The following is a 16856-nucleotide window of genomic DNA, read 5'->3' on the forward strand; positions in this document are numbered from 1 at the left end:
TACACTGGGTGTTTGCGGTCCTGGTATAGCCCAGAGCCTTCCTCACAGTGAGCTTTTAAAACACAGAAACCATTTCCTGGGTTGCCATACTGTTAACAAGAATACTTAGTTAGCCAGAAGCAGAACTAGAGAAACCAAAAAGCCAGGTTGATACATTTAGAGAGACTCCCATAACTGTGGGCTTTGGTGGATTAGGCCTTTGTTTTCATTTTGGAAGGTGTGTGTGCTGAGTTTTACAGACTGAATGGTACTTCTACCATGGAGTAAGTTATGCTTAGGTCTGGGCCCTGCTAAGGGCTGGGCCTCTGCTACAGGAGGAGTCTTTGAAACATCTGATTTGCTAGGCAGTGGTGGCACATGCCTTTAATCCCAGCACTCGGGAGGCAGAGGCAGGTGGATTGCTGTGAGTTCAAGGTCAGCCTGGTCTACAAAGTGAGCCCAGGACAGCCAAGGCTACACAAAGAAACCCCATCTTGAAAAACAAAACAAAACAAAAACAACTGATTTGATCAATGGCATTTCTTCTTTTATTATATATTCAGTAAAAATAATCAAGTGCCTATGATATACCAGGCATCTCTTAGGCCTTTGTTTCTATGTTCAAGAATGGTCCAAGTTATTAGAAGTTCACACCCAAAGAGAGGCAGCAAAGTTTTAGCTCCTTGATTTACGGAGGAGAAGCTGAACACTTGTACCTATGCACCTATGGGCTACATTTTTCTTTTTCCTGTTTCCCCCATACTGGTTGAGGCCATGGTCAAGTTCTCAAGCTCTGGGTGAGGCAAAGCTCCTCTCATAGCCACCAACAGACTCTGGCCCACGCTGCCTGGTAAACTACAGGTGCATCCTGTGACAAGCCTTTGTGTGGGGCTACAGACAACCTACTGAGACAGGGGCATCGAACTTTGGGAAGCTTGCTAGTGTTCACCTCATTTTTGCCAACCCCTGGCACTATCAATGATGCATCACTCCTGGCATAAACTGTCTTCTGAGAGGCTTCATCCAGCAGCTGATGGAAACAGACCCACAGCTGAGCAGTGGGCTGAGCTCAGGGAGTTTTGTGGAAGAGTAGGGGTGGGGGTAGGATTGAGGGAACAGAAGGGGTCAGGGACACCTCAGGAAGACATACAAAGTGAGCTGGCCTGGACCCTTTGGGGCTCACAGAGACTGAACCACAAGCTGAAGAGCACCCATAGGCTGGACCTAGGCCCACTATACAAGTGTAACAGATGTGCAGCTGGGCCATTATGTGGGTCCGCTAACAATGGGAGTAGGGCCCGTCTCTGATTCTGTTGCCTGCCTTTGGATCCCTTAGCCAGGATGCCTTATCTGGCCTCAGTGGAAAAGAATACACCCTGCTTGGACTTGGTGTGCCAGGGTGGGTTGGTACCCATGGGGGGTGGGGGGTGGAAGACCTCCCCTTCTTGAGAAGGGAGGGGGAAGGGAAGGAGGGAGCTGAGATCAGGCTGTAAAGCGAATAAATAAATACATAAATAAATAGGGAAACAAAGCCAACGGATTCACCTGTAGGGAGCAGTTAAGGGAATTAATTGGTTAGACTCTGCTGGGGAAATGCACACTCTTTCTTCTCTTCCTGAAAGATGGGGTACCGGTTCAGGCTCTGCCGCTCGGCTCTCCAGTATACCCTTGCTAGCCTCTTGCTGTCAACAGTGAGCTGCCCCTGACTTGAAGTCAGGATCACAAATTCAAGGCATGGCTCTGACAGAAACTTGCCCTCGAATTTAAGCAAGCTCCTTGAGTCCCCCCCCCCCCTTTTTTTTTTCCAGTTTCCCAATCTTCAAGGGAGTGTAATCATGCGCTTTCCTCCCTGGCATCTGTGTATGTAAAGACCAGATAGAAGGCAGGTGTGAATTCAGCTGTGCCACAAGCACAGGTCTGACTTTTTCCAGCCCAAGCAAATCAAAAGTAGTAGTCACTTCAATCCGTAACGTTTTCTGCTTGCTTGTTTTGTTTGTGTGTTTGTTGTATGGAACCGGTTGTCCTGGTCTCTCTTCCTGGAAAGCTATAGCAGCCTCTGGAGATGCTCTCACAACTGGGGGCAAACTGAAGACCTGCTTGGAGTCGTCCCTGCAGCTCCAGGATCCTGCAACCGGAGGTGGCTCTCGCCTGCCACCTGGTGTCAGGTCCCACCTACTGCCTAGAAACCACGTGTAAGAAAGTGCTTACAACCTAACTACGCACGTTGGTTTCGACCGGCTCTAACCAATACGAACAGGGAAGGCGGGGCAGAGGAAAGCAAAAGCCCAATCACCTCCCACTTTCCAAAGAGAAGGTGGGGCTTGGTATTTACCATGTTGGGTTTGTCCGCAGCGCTAATTACTTTTTCCAAAGGCTGCAGGGCTTCACTCTGGCTGGCGTCGCCGTCTCGCGCGTCCCTGCTCTGCCACTACGGTCTTGGGAGGGGGGCTGCTGGTCCCGAGTACCATGTGTGACGGCGTCCTGCTGCCCCCTCTCGTCCTGTCTTTGCTGCTGTTGGTGTGGGGGCTGGATCCGGGCACAGGTAGCGTCCCTAGCTCTCGCAGCCACCTTCCCGGTGACTTCCTGAAGCATCCTGGCAGCCGGGTGCTTGGATTGACGGCTGACAGTATCCCCGGAGGAGGGAGAGGAGGAGGACCAAGGCGGCTGCCGGAGTACTGGGCTCGGGTTTCTCCTTGGCACGCCGATTGCGCGCCGTCCCCGGGTGTGATCGGGTGGCTTCGTCGGCTTGGAGAGGCCCGGCTCGGGGAGGGAAGGGAATGCGGGGTCACGGCTGCGCGGTGACCACGGAGCCTTACGAGCCAGATCCGGAGCCGCTAGCAGCGGGAGGTTTGGTGGCCAGGCCGGTGCTGACGCGTGTCCTCTCTCCCCGCAGCTGTCGGCGACGCGGCGGCCGACGTGGAGGTGGTGCTCCCGAGGCGGCTGCGCCCCGACGACGTGCACCTGCAGTTGCTACTGGGAGCAGCCCGGCTCCCGCGGTGGCGGCGACCACGAGCATCTCCAGGTGGCCCTCGTGCGGGGTCGGGAGAACGCGATCTGCTGCTGCACCTGCCAGCCTTCGGGCGCGACCTATACCTGCAGCTGCGTCGCGACCTGCGCTTCTTGTCTCCGGTCTTCGAAGTGGAGGAGGCTGGTGCCGAGGGGCGCAGCGGACACCCTACCGAGCTGTGCTTCTACTCCGGACGAGTCCTGGGCCACCCGGGCTCCCTCGTCTCCCTCAGCGCCTGCGGCGCCGGCGGCGGCCTGGTACTGCCCGCGCCCCCTATGGGTCTGCCTTGCCCAGTTCTTTGCGTCGCCTGGGGTGGTCCCGCGGAGGGCTGGGCGGGAGAAGACCTTCCTCCCCACTACTTCACTTGGCCTTCCAGACTGTGCCTTCTGAGCAGAGGGGACGTAAAGGGAGGCCTGTCACTGTCCTGGCTTCTGTTGTGTGCTGAACCTGGCCGAGGTGGGGTTGCATTAAGAAATTAGCTCACCTAGGGGAATCCATATGAAACTGTCGGGTCTCACTCGCCCAGCGTCTGCACAGGTGTGTATGTTTCATGCACATGTCATGGTGGGGGAAAACACTTTTGTGTCCATTTCACCTGTCTGGGGAGGGGGTAGTTATGCACCTCTCTTCTATCCTTTGAGTCTTGTTTTTTATAGAGGAGGGGCCCCCAGGCAGACCATGGTTAGACTCCCGTTTGTTAGCTCAAAGGTAAGACCGAGAGGAAGAGTAGTTTGTATCCCCTTTTCCTTACCCTATAGCAGACATTTGTCTGGATCCACCCTCAGTGAGAACTGTGGGGTGCTCACCTGTCTCAAGCATGTAAGTCTTGCTCTCAAGGTTTATCTTCTCAAAGACCTTGCCCGCCTGTGTTTGAGACACCCGTGGCAAGTGCACTGGGAGACAAAGGGAGTTTGGGGTGGTTTTTCCCTGTTTGTGCTCCCACTTGAGCACTTGGCTACACTGGTGCCCGGCTGCTTCTTCTTCTTGGTGCCCCCAAGAAGAGCACGTGGTTGGCAGACGGTTGCCCCGGAAGAGCCTGGCATCACTAAGAGCATGCAATATACACATTGTTTCCCTGTATTTTGTCACAGTAGACCTATAGGATAGCAGTTTTTTGTTTTTGTTTTTGTTTTTTGTTTTTTTGGTCCTTTTTTTTTTTCTTCTTCTTCTTCTTTTTGGCAGCCCACCCTGGGCCAACGAAGTTGCGCCCTTCACTTATTTTGTATCACCACCTGGGTCCTCCGGCCCAGGACTTGGAAGCCCAAGACTCCAAGGATTTGCATGCGGCTTCTGCTTTCTTAGCATTGGCTTGGGTTTGGGGGAACCTGCGGATGTAATTTCCCGGGAGCAGCCTAATTTTCAGTGGTCTCATTTTAGGCTCTGGTTTACTTTTGTGTAACTGGGAGACATTGGCAGCCGGGGTAAAAGCCGGGCAAGGACGCAGATTGTGGTGATGGAGCCTGGTAGGCGTTAGTGTGGAACGCGGGGGCAAAGGGTGTGGGCTGTGGTCGAGGAGGCTTGTGGGAGTGACACAGGCTCGCCTCGTTGTAGGACTCGGGTCAGCGCTGTATCATGTTCTGGGAGGGACTCAAAGGCCCACATCATTTTTCCTGTTTTTGCCAAAGTGTTTCAAGTCTAGGTCACATCCCTGTACTGTACATGGGAACATCTGAATCCCATTTGCTGCGGTTTTGTGAGTTTCTGGAGAGGTCAGAGTTTATACTTCTTGGTGTAAAGTTTCCAGCGAGGAGCTATCTGTGAAGGAGCCCAGGCTGGAAATCTGGAGAACATTGATTTAAAGTCCTAGCAGAGTGATTGCTGAGTCTCCTCACGGATGGCACCCTGAGCCAGCTTTTCAGGAAGACTGCACTGCCCTTCGGCGCCATGTGAGGGCGCTGTGCCTTAGAGAAAGGAACCCAGCCAAGACTGAGTTCACCCTGAGCCAGTTGCGGGTGGACTTGTAAGTCTTTAGATTTTTCAATTCCAGTTTGAGGAGACACTGCTGTTGTTTAGACTGCCCTTATTCATCATGTTCATGTGAGCTGCACATTGGACACCCTCCCCAAGTACACGTAGGCAAAGGCCGAGAGCCGGTCCCTTAGCGTCAAGGTGGTTGTGGGACGCAAAGGAGAGAAAGTCTTTGACTTTACGCTCCTCGAGATTGCCCGGCACCCCATCTTTGGCTTAGTTACTCACCCAGGTGGGTGGTAAAGTTGTGCTACCTTGACTATGGTAGAAGCTTTCTGAAGTGTGCAGTTATGTGTGTGTTTGCCAGGATAGTCTCAGCTACAAGACATGGGTAAGGAGCGACACCCAGAGACAGCGCTTGGTAGCTGTGGGTTGGAGTATTTCCAAAGCCTTCTTGTATTGAAAGAATCATGTTAAGCAGTGATGGGCAGGCTTTTCCCAGAAAGGAGCAGAAAGTGAGTAGTTCAAGCTTGTGAGCCGTCTACTCTCTGTCACGTCTTCTTAAGGCTGCCCTTCTCGAGTGACAGCAGCTATGAAAGGTATATAAACGCGTGGATGTGGCAGTGCTCAACAGACTCCTGGATTCTGTCAGCATTTTGGTTGTTAGTACATTTTGCCATAGCTACTGCCCACCAATGGCCGTGTCTGCACAGGGGCAGGAGTAGTGTGGGCTCTGGCTATCTTCCTGGCATTTGTCAGAGATATTGGGAGTCTGTTTAAAAGGAGCTACGTTACCGGGATAGAGCACTGCTAAGTTGCTTATGGGCCACAGAGTATAAGTCGCCCACCCCACTTGCCCATCCCTGTTGGCCGCAGGCAGAGGTGTGGGCCTGTGCTGGTTTGCCTTCTCTGTCTTAACAGGAAGAGCTATGCCAGCTGCACTGTTTGGATCTTCAAAGACCCCAGGCCCAAGGATTAATTGTTTTCTCTTTCTGCTGCTTCATTTTATTTACATTTCACGGAGTCTTTAGATGTAGCGTAGTTTTGGCAGGATTCCTGTAACCATGGAACTGGAAGGCAATGGGCTTCAGGCTAATGGAGAAGGTATCTCTCCTAATGAATTTACCCAAGCCACCTGTGACTAGGATTGGGCGAGGGTGGGCCAGCAGGATTCCAAAGTGCACTTCATGGATAGGCAGGGCAGTGGGGGGCGGGGGGAGGGAGGCTCAGGGAGAGAAAGAGTGCCAATTGCAGCAAAGGCTCCTCATGGCCTGTCTGAAGTGAGTGCATAAAAAGACTGTTTTACGAAGTGGGGGAAGGTGCCGAAGGAAAGGCCACAGGCTACCGTTGAGTCTAATGGACTGAGCAGGAGCTATTCTTGAAGCTCTGCGGATCCGAATCTGTTCACTCCACTGTGGCTGAGGATGTGGTCCTCGGGGGTGTACTATATGTGAGCTGTGGGGCCAGAGGGGACACTAAGTAGCCAGGCCCATCAGACCAACAAGAGAAGAATGCTCCCAGGCATGCCTCTTCTGAAGTCACAGCCACGCAGACCAGCTGGAACAGCATGGTGGTGGCTCTGTCATGCTGGTTAGACACTGAATGGGTTAGCTTTGATCTGGCTGGTCAGCAAAGGCAACACCATTTTTGTGACCCACCATTGGGGTAGGTGCCTTTTACAAACAATCCTTTGTAGAGCTCTTGCGGTTCTCCTGGGGCCTTTAGAGTGTACACTTCGGTTTTTAGGGCGGAGGTGGGGGTGGGGTGGGGAGCATGTGCAGATGAGGATGGACGGAGACTGGGGCTCCCCAGCTAGCGAGTGCTCCAGCAGCAGCTCCCCAGCTAGCGAGTGCTCCAGCAGCAGCTCCCCAGCTAGCGAGTGCTCCAGCAGCAGCTCCCCAGCTAGCGAGTGCTCCAGCAGCAGCTCCCCAGCTAGCGAGTGCTCCAGCAGCAGCTCCCCAGCTAGCGAGTGCTCCAGCAGCAGCTGAGATTTTAAGAGACTGGCACTTGTTGTTCTAAGGAAGGCAGCTGCCAGTTGCAGGGCCCTTGGAATCGGGAGACAGGCTTGGGATGCCGTCCTTGCACTTAGACAAGATAGTATTATCCAACTGTCTGTGGTTGGTCCATGATTAAATTGCTGTGTTTTTGGTTTTGTTTCTGTTTGTTTGTTTGTTTGTTTTTGTTTTTAATGCAAAGTCTCTCTGTGAGTACAGCTGAGTAGGACTTGGTCTGGGCCGAACTTCTTAGAGTGTTGTGACTACTCAGAAGGCATCAGATAGCCCAAACTCATCATTATCATTATCCAAGGTATCATTATGTAATTGATCTGTGCAGCTGAGGAACTGGCCATGGGAAGCATAAATGCCCTGGGAAATGCAAAGCACATTCTTAGGTCTCTGTAGAAGGCAGCAGCGGAGTGGCTGCTAAGGGGGTGGGGGGTGGGGGGATATAGGAAGAAAGACAAAAGGCTGTTGTGAGGTTTGGAGCTGAAGATGGAATAATGAAAGGGAATCTGAACAGAAAATTCCAAGGCCTCTGGCCTCCTCTTAGAACACTCACACGGCCTCAGTGTGCCGACCTCTCCCTTGACCTCTCTCTCCTTCCATGGTATTTGCACTCCTCATGATCCTGCTCAGGAGCCTCACCCCACTTGGCAGATTTCCAGAACTTACCAGAACCTCCTAGGATGTCAGGCTCTGACTCCTTTCTGAGCATGGACCCAGGGGCTCAATTTTCTCTTTGGAATTCATTTCCTAGAAGGAAAACTCAAGGTGAGATGATGACCCCAAAGTCCTCTTAAGCTGACTGCATTCTTATGTTCATGTACCTGTGTGCTTGCTCATGCGTGTGTGCACACGCACACACATCTACGGCTGTGCATGTGTGTATGAATACTGGGAGTACAGATCCCCTATTTACACAAGTTTTGAGGATCAAACTCAGGTCTTCCTATTTGCAAGACTTATCTCCCTACTAAGCTATCGCCTCAGCCCCTAACTGTGTTCTTGAGGCATAGTCCCTGAATGTTGAATGGCAGCAACAGCCTGACCTTGGCTATGAGTGACAGGAAATGCCTCTGCAGCCTTTAGATCTGGAACAATCGTGGTCACTGGCTGGTCTTTCTTGGCAGGTTGGTGTTGTTAGTTTATACTTTTTTGCTCAGGAACACAAATGCACCACCATCTTGTTGTCATTTAGATAAAGAAACTGCCTGGTCATTTGAGACTTCGACCTCGAGTGAGCCCTTAACTCTTGAAGCTTTCGTCACCCAAAGCCATCCAGAGGATAAATGGCATTGGTCTTGCCCTGCTGTTGGTAGGATACGGAATCTGTGAAATCTTTCAGGGAGAGCCTGGCTTAATAAGGCCTTAAAACCAGGTTTCTCATCTAGGTTATGTCCAATTACAAATCAACTCGTCTGCACAGTGGATTGAATAAACCACCGCTCCACACCTGCCGTGTGCAGAACGCCTGGGTGGTCCCCTCCCAAGCCTTAGAGATAAATGTAACACGGCCCCATCTGAGAAGATGGCCCCCATGTGCATGGAAGGAACGCACACTGTAGTCCTCGGGGAAGATGAGCCAGAGAAGCAAGCTGACAAGGATGGACCTCATGTTCTAAGACAGAAGAGCTATGGCCAACCTACCAAGGCCAGGTCCTCCCAAGATGAGGGACCTCTGACTTGGTAGTGGTGTAGGTAGGGATGATCAGAGATGAACTCAATGGACGTGTTTGGGTAGGATATGATGGCGTACCAGACACCAGTCGGTAGCACATGAAACTTCCCATTAGAACAGGGTTTTTAACCCTGAGCTGAGCAGAGACCCTGCCAGGGTAGGTTAAAACTGACTGCTGAGCCCTACCCATGGGCTGTTCGTGGGTGCTGCTGCTGCTGCTGCTGCTTCTGTTGGCCCAGCTTTACACTTAGGTCTAGAGGTGACAGAGCTCTTTGTAACAGTTGCCTGGGTGCATTCTGGTGAGAGCATGGAGAGGAGGGCTGGAGGAGGATAGAATGGTGGGCTCGGGCCTTTGATGGACGGGGGTTGGGGATGTGTGGGGGTGTGAACACAGCTAGGATGATAGCCACACAAGGGAGCGAGTGGGCAGTCCTCGGCAGCTATCTGACTACTGTGTGTGGAAATGGAGAGGCCAGCAAGCGACCTCACGCTCTGAAGAAGAAGCTAGCATTGGTTGGAAAGATCAGGTGTCTGCATTAACATTTGCAGATGTGGTAGCAAGCTTGGGGGTACAGGTTGAAAAGGCCCTTATGTATCGGGGGGTGGGCTAGGGAGGCTTCTCATGCTGTGGTGGCTCAGGAGAATCTGGCAGGTCCACACCTCCCCTGTACCCCAACTAACCCCCTGTACACAGACATGAGGGTGTTTTCAACTCCCACCCTACACACACAGACATGACTGAGACAGCACAGGCCAGAGAATCCCTACAATAGCTTGCGGGCCACAGTGCAGTGTTACAGCCTCAATAGCCACGCGTGGCCCAGGTACCAAATCCAGGTGCTTGTAGATGTCAAAAGTCAAGGCAGGAGGTAACTTGAGTCTCCACGTCCTGTTAAAAGCTATCAATGGTGGTTCTTGTCCGTGGCTGTCCACGGAATTTCCTGACGAGCTTTAAGATAAGTAGCATCTGTGCTTGCATTCTGTGTATCCCCTCCAAGTGTGGGGCCTGGACGTCAGGGCTTGTCGTGTCCTACCGTGCATCATGTAGCCAGGAATGACAATTCCCAATCAAGGTCACTGTAGGCTACCTATTTTAGTGATATCTGGGCCATCCGTTTTGGTTCTTTAGGAGCCGTGGTGTGGCAGACTGGAGACCGATCAGAAAGGGTAGTTCGGATTCCGCCGCAGTGGAACTGTTAGGTTGCTCACATAGGGGCAAACACTGGACCTCTGGGAAGGGGGCTTGGGAGAAAAAGTGGAGGACAGGGAGAGATAAGGAGGGCTGGTGAGCACTTCAAGGTTGTGAGGTGGGGGACACAAATAGCATATAAATTCTTTCGACACAAACCGGACACATTTGGGGGACAGCAGAGCATCTTATTCCCAGGGCCTGTGGAGATTGGGTGAATGTTAGAAACAGCCAAGGACCCTCTACGCCAGCGGTTCTCAACCTGTGGGTTTCCAACCCCTTGGCGGTGGCGGGTGTCACCTAGGTCTTTCACAGGGGCATCCTGCGTATCAGGCATCCTGTATATCAGGTACTTACATTACCACTGGAATGGAAGCACAGTTACAGATATGAAGTAGTGACAGAAATCATTGTATGGTTGGGGGTCACCGCAATATGAGGAGCTGTATTAATGGGTCGCAGCATCAGGAAGGTTGAGAGCCACTTAACCTAGATGATAAAGCTAAGGCCCAGGGAGGGAGGGAGGGGGCGCCTTTCCATGACTGGCTCACATGCCAAACACACACACTTGTAAGGTAAGGACCCGTGAGGACCAGGAGCTGCCAGGCAAAGTTCCTTTATCCACCACACCAGCACTCCTCTCTCCTTACCCTAGTGGGAGGAAAGCTGTTCGTGGGAACCCCCCACCCCTTGCCCTACAGGAAAAGACACCCTGAGAAAAACTTTCCCTAAGCTAAAAGCTTTTGAGTATGTGAAGGGTTTCCCACTAGACAACATCTCTAGTTCTCAACCCTTACATCCAAGCTGGCCGCTCCATGATTTCCACACACTGCATGAGAAGAAAAACTGGCTTTGAGCTTGCTGGAGACTGGAGCCGGCTTTGGCCCTCCCACAGTCAGAGTGCTTCCAGAAGAACCCAGCCTCTCATTAGAGTTGAGGGCGGGGCTGCACTCTATACTCGAGCCTTTTTCTGCACTGTCCACCGCAGCCTCTCTCCCCTTCACACTCTCCGAGGAATCCGAGCGAGCAGACTCAAGTTTTTGCCTCCAAGGAGAGAGACAGAGAAGGAAGCTGGGCTCTCCTGCAGGTCACCCAGTGCCACTCTGAGACAGTTTCATTTAGGCAGTAAAATCTGAGTTGTTCTTGGCAAAGGTTTTAACGGGATGGAAATCTTGAACCCTGTTAAGACCTGGAAGTATGGTCTCGCACTGTTGGGAAGGCCTCTGGGTTGTAGGCGATCTGAGGAACAGATCTGATCTCCTTTCCCTGTGTAACGACCTCTGTGGGCTTGAGGAAGATGGTCCCCAGCTCGAGACAGAGAAGCTGCTAGTGTTGTGTGAGGGACAGTATCCTCAAACTGCCAGCCAGACCAGCTCAGTTACGACTGGGGACCTTGCTAGAAGGGTATGTTGTTGAACCCAACCTGAGAGCTTCAGGTGACGTTCTCTGTGGGGCTCGAACCCTTGCTTCAGTATGTTGCAATGTACTGAACACTTTGTGTGAGATGTCTGCACATACTTTGGGGTCAGAGGTCAACCCTGGCGATCTCTCCTTAGATGCTGTACACCTTGCTTTTTTTTTTTTTTTAAACGACTAATGGTCCCTCTATGGCCTGAAACACACAAAGTATGCTAGACTGACTGGCTAGTGAGCCCTAGGGACCGTGCCTCCTCCCCAGTGTTGGGGTTATAAGCATGTGCCACCATGCCTGCCTTTCATGCTTGTGTGGCAAGCTCTTTGCCAACTGATGCATCTCCTCATCCTCATCATAGCTTTAGAAATATATATATATATTTTTTTTCATTCATTCATTCATTCATTCATTCATTCTGGACTCTCTAAGGTGGGGTTGCCTGCTCTGAGCCTGTGCTGGCCAAAGTAGGGAGACGGGATGCTGCAAGGATCAGTGTGCAGAGTGGGTCCTTTCATCCTTGCCCGCTTCAGCTTCTGGTGGGAGGTTTGTCTTGTTTGGCTATCTGCATATAAGGCATAGCACGTACCCCAGGCGGGGAGGGCAAGCTGCTTCAGCACATTTAGCATTACTTCCAGGGAAAGCCCTCTGCATAACCCTCCACACCCTTCACATTCATATTTACCCTATTAAAGTGGCAAATTAAGCTGGGCGTGGTGGTGCACATTTTTAATCCCAGCACCCTGGAGACAGAGGTAGGTGATTTCTGTGAGTTCTAGGCCAGCCAGGGTTACATAGGAAGATCTTGTCTCAAAAAGAGGAGAAAAGTGATCAATTATAAAAGTACTCATTTTTAAGTTTTACATTTGATTTATAAATCTTATTAGATAGCAAGCATTCACACTCGATTTTAAGAGGATTATGGGTTATATTTAGGCTCATTTCCAAACGTGATTTTTTTTCACCTTTAAATATTTAGCGCTTTCTTAGAAATTTAACACCCAGTTTCACTTTCCAGTTCTTTTGGCTACCTGAAATCATGCCTTTTCACTAGACCATGAGATCATATAAGCCATTCTGCTAAGCCTGACAACAGCCGGGTCTCATAAACACAGGATGGCCTGAGGTCTCTTTACACGCTGCTTCTAAGAAAAACATTTAAAATTAGAACACAAAAGTCAAAACCTATCAGGTACTCGCCTAGCTCCTCCTAAGTGGTGCAAGTTTGGCTTGGGAGTTTGCAAGTCGCCACCCAGTCGTTGTTGGCACCCAGCCCCCACCCCGCATGCGCGCCTGAGTTAATGAAGACGACGATGCCTTATTCCCTCCTTCCTGTGCAGGTCGGCCTCATCCAGCTGGAGCAGGAGCAGGTGTCCATCCAGCCTCTCAACAACTCGGGGGGCCCATTCAGTGCGAGAGAACATCTGGTCAGACGCAAATGGGGGTCCTCCACCCCCAGCCCACCAACCGAGGCCGAGGGACCCCGGCAGCACTGCAAAATAGTGCCAGGTGAGTCCAGGCCGCCGAGGGGTTGGGATGGAGTCGTTAGTGAGAACTTGCCTTCCTCATACAGCCGCGTGCCACGTGACGGCAGGGACATAGTTGCTGAGGAGGATTCTATTGGTCGGTTCCCTTCCTGCATGGGCGGCATTATAGTTATGCACTTAGAGTACGATGACTGCAGTATCGACAGGTGGTAGACTCTTACAGGACCACGCTGTATGTATCATCTGTCGTTAACAGAGGCAGCGTTACTGGCATGATAGAATATTTTGGAAGCTGTACTATTGTCCCCAAAGCCTTTCTTTCCTGGTATATTAATTAGTATTGAGATTTAACGTGTAGCTGCCCTTTGAAAAAAGTTTTATTTCAACAAGGAATCCGGGATCACATCGGAATGGAGCCTTAGTTTTCTGTTTTTGCTTTTTCCGTGACAGGGTTTCTCTGTATGGCCCTGGCTATCCTGGAACTTGGTTTGTAAACCAGGCTGACTTTGAATTTTCTGTACTCTGATTAGACCCTCCTCTGAGCTCACCTGCCTTTTTTTTTTTTTTTAATAAGCTGATCCTCAGCCTTTGATGCTATATTGAGAGTTGCCTGGGCAACCTGTGGAACCCTGGGCCAGCAGCATCTGCATCCTCTGGGAACTTCTCAGTACTTATGTCCTTCCTCCTCATGTCAGACCTGCAGTGTCTAGAGTGCCACAGCCTGGTCCAGTCACTGGGGGTTCAGATACATGATCAGGTGTGAAAACCACCACTGACAGAGCACCATTCAGGGAACTGGGGAAATGGCTCAGTTGGTAAAATACATGACACGCCATCATGAGGACCCAGAACCCACATAAAGAACAGTATGTGGAGGTGCATGTCTGTCATCCCAGCACTCGGGTACTGGGACAAGTGGAGTCCTAGAGATGGTTGGCCAGCTAGCCTTGCTGAATTGGTGAGTGCCAGGTTCAGAGAGAGTGTGTCTCAGAAAATAAGGGAGTGACTGAGAAAATTGCCTGGTGTTGATCTCTCCAACATCCATGCTCATGCACACACATGCATCCGTCCATACACACGCACACACATTGAAAGTGTGGAGATGTACCTCTGGTCTGGGGTATGACTTGAGTGTCAGGGTTTAAAAACAAAATGACATGTAGGTTTTGGGTTAGGAACCTCTGCTCTCCATTCTGCGCCTCTATTTGAACAACTGTGGGTTATCAGGTGTTTAAGAGTGTTTTGTGGTAGCTGGGCGTGGTGGTGCACACCTTTAATCCCAGCACATGGGAGGCAGAGTCAGGCGGATCTTTGTGAGTTCGAGGCCAGCCTGGGCTACACAAAGAACCCTGTCTCAAAAAAGAAAAAAAAAAAAAAAAAAAAAAAAGAGAGAGAGAGAGAGAGAGAGAGAGAGAGAGAGAGAGAGAGAGAGAGAACATTTTGTGGTATGGTATGGACCATCAGTGTCCCAGTGTCCCTGTAAATGTTCCCTGGCAAAGTCGGATAACCTGCCAGGTAGCATTTCTTCCAGGCTGGGACCGGCCCTCACAGTTTAGAGTTTATCTTTCTACAGAGATGTAGTGTGACTGAGTTTGGTGTTCTAGTGACGCTGGAAATAAAGCAGGATTGCTTTTCAGTCCAGCTCAACATTTACCTGAGCCTTGCTGTTACCCTTCTGAGGCTGTCTACCTCTGGTGGGGAGGGTCAGCAGTGACCACGATGAGGAGAGAGATTGCTGCTCCAATCACGGGGTTTTTCTTAATTGCTGTCCACACACACCCTTCACAAATGTGGGAAAACACAGACCTCAGCATAAAATCAGTAGTCACTAAAATCCCCTTTAATGGGATCCAGGGGCTTTTGACCCATGGGTATGAACTTGATAGGTCAGTTTTGTTGGACTGTTTCTCCCCCGGTATCTGGCTTTTCATGAACAGCTATTGATCGTTGTTAAGTGTCCGCATGCTGTCTGCAGCTGACCTGCACACATGGCTTCAGAGGCTGCAGTTCTGCTATGCTCCTTCCCAGTCCCTTTGGTGTGTTGGCATCACCCTGGCCATCTCCTCGTGTCTATCTGGAGCATAACCTGCATCTGGCACGCCCCAGTGACAGTCCCCTAGGTGTTTCTAACATTTGCCTGGGGATGAACACCACCCCCTAGCTGGGATGCCTAAAAACTGTGGTATTGGCATATGATGTTGTCAGTCTGTGTGTTCAGAACATCCATGGTCATCCTGGGATGCATGTGGCCTGTAGGTTTGGACACTCCTGTGAGGATGCTCATTGGGAAAACAGTATCTGTGGGCCACTGAGAGTGAAATTTCTCTGTCACGTAGGGCCACACAGCAGAGGGCAGATGGGTTTTATTCTCCTCACTCAAGCCAGCACCCACCAGCTGCCACTCTGTGACCTGCAGCCCAGCATGTTTGCCAGTGAGCGAATAGGATGTTTATCTGATGATCCACTTCCGTCCTCTTTGAGGGGGCAACAACTAGATTGCTGAGCAACAGACAAATGGAGCTTGTGTTTGCACTTTTGTGCTCACAGCTAATTTGGGAACACATTTTGAGACTGTTTAGCCATTAATAGAGGAAAGAAAATGAGCAGTCAGGGTGGTGGATGTGGCATAAACTAAGAGCAGCTATGCAGGCTGAAGAGAAATCTGAATTCACCTCAAAAACGGTCTTTCCTTCCTTTTCCCCAAAGCTTACCCCATCATCCCCTCTAAGGTGTGGAAGCCCATGTAGGTAGCACAGGTTGCAGTATGAAAGCCTGTGGATGAGGTAGGGGTATGACACTAGAGAGAGACCCATACCATGCTTTTTGCTTTGCACGACCTCCTCAGTCCACGCCTCTGCTGTGATGGGAAAGACATTTGGCCTTTTATTGGATTTAGCTAATGAGACTTTTCTTGTTCGGATTAGCTCTCTAATGCTGGGCTTTAGAACTTGGGGAAACTTAACTTCCTGGCATTCTTGAAGTTTTCTATGAAGGTTAATCAGGTTAATCCAAGCGTTCACAGGGTAACGCAGTCTATGTAGCTGAAATAAGTGGCTCGAGGTCTCACCACAGTGATTCCCATATTGCCTCATTATCCCTTGGTCCTCACACTTGACCCTGGAGCAGCCTGACTAGCTCCTTCAGGTGAGGAGGAACATGACAGTCCATCCTGCATCACTGAGCCATCCAGAAAGGGGAACTTCTCTAACTGTGCAGTAGCTTGTGTCTGGATAAGGTAGGGACTAGAGGGACCGACACAGCCAGAGGCACCGGGAGGATGGACAACTTCCTCCCAGAGATGCTACTGTGGGTACACTTCTGGGAAACTGTGTGGGCTCCTGGTGAGCGATAGGCTAATCAGTTTCCCTCCTGGGCATTTCTGTTTAGAACTCCACAAACTGATTCACAAAATAAAACTCTAGTTTTGCAGCATGGCAAGAAAATATGGAGCTAACAAACTTTTTTTTTTCTTTTTCTTTTGAGTATGATCCTAAGGGCCTTTGGGCTGGTTTTGATAGCTGAAATGGCACTTCAAGTACAAATACAAATACAAAAAAATCCTTGGATTTTAAGTGGTCATTTTGACCTCAAAACTTTGTCTTTTTTTGCTTTGTTTTCTCAAATCTAGAATCTTCCACTGCTATCTTCGTGGGATTAAAGTACCAATTTGACTTCTTTACTATAGTCGGTGTCACATGCAGGCAGTAGAAGTTAAAAAAAAAAAAAAGAAAAAGAAAAAAGATAAGTTTGCAATGGAGCATTTTAAAAACAGGAATCCCATCACAGTTTTGAGTGATAGTGGGGCTTACTAGAATATAAATCCGCCCTAGAGTAGAATCCACACAGCACTGAGGTATTTTACATAGTTTTGTTATGTTTGCTTTGTGAAATTATTAGTTAGTTGTCTAGTACTGCCTGGTACATATACAATAATACAAAGTCACTTTTGATGACTGACTAGAAGATATCACAACATCTCAGAAATTTTATATTGCTAATTGGTATAAAAATTTGCATGGCTAATACATACACACACACACACACACACACACACACACACACACACACACACACACACACACACACACACACACACATACACATACACACACATGCACTAATACCCAGCTGGCCAGGACTTAGCCTTTCTCTCAACTTAAGATTCATTAGTTAGGAAAAAAAAGTAATCAAATTGGC

At 50.1% G+C, this 16856-nt stretch overlaps 1 protein-coding gene across 1 annotated transcript in view; it reads left to right on the forward strand.

The window, feature by feature from the left end:
• The first annotated feature begins 2312 nt into the window (after positions 1–2312).
• Positions 2313–16856, forward strand: part of Adamts17 (ADAM metallopeptidase with thrombospondin type 1 motif 17) — a 292022-nt gene continuing 277478 nt past the window's right edge. Inside the window, exons 1-3 of the mRNA XM_051148701.1 lie at positions 2313–2521; positions 2873–3243; positions 12513–12681. Coding sequence (XP_051004658.1) covers positions 2446–2521; positions 2873–3243; positions 12513–12681 — 616 coding nt within the window. The 5' untranslated portion in view covers positions 2313–2445. The remainder of the gene's footprint in view (positions 2522–2872; positions 3244–12512; positions 12682–16856) is intronic.

This window comes from Acomys russatus, chromosome 7 (genome assembly GCF_903995435.1).
Source record: "Acomys russatus chromosome 7, mAcoRus1.1, whole genome shotgun sequence".
NCBI lineage: Eukaryota > Metazoa > Chordata > Mammalia > Rodentia > Muridae > Acomys > Acomys russatus.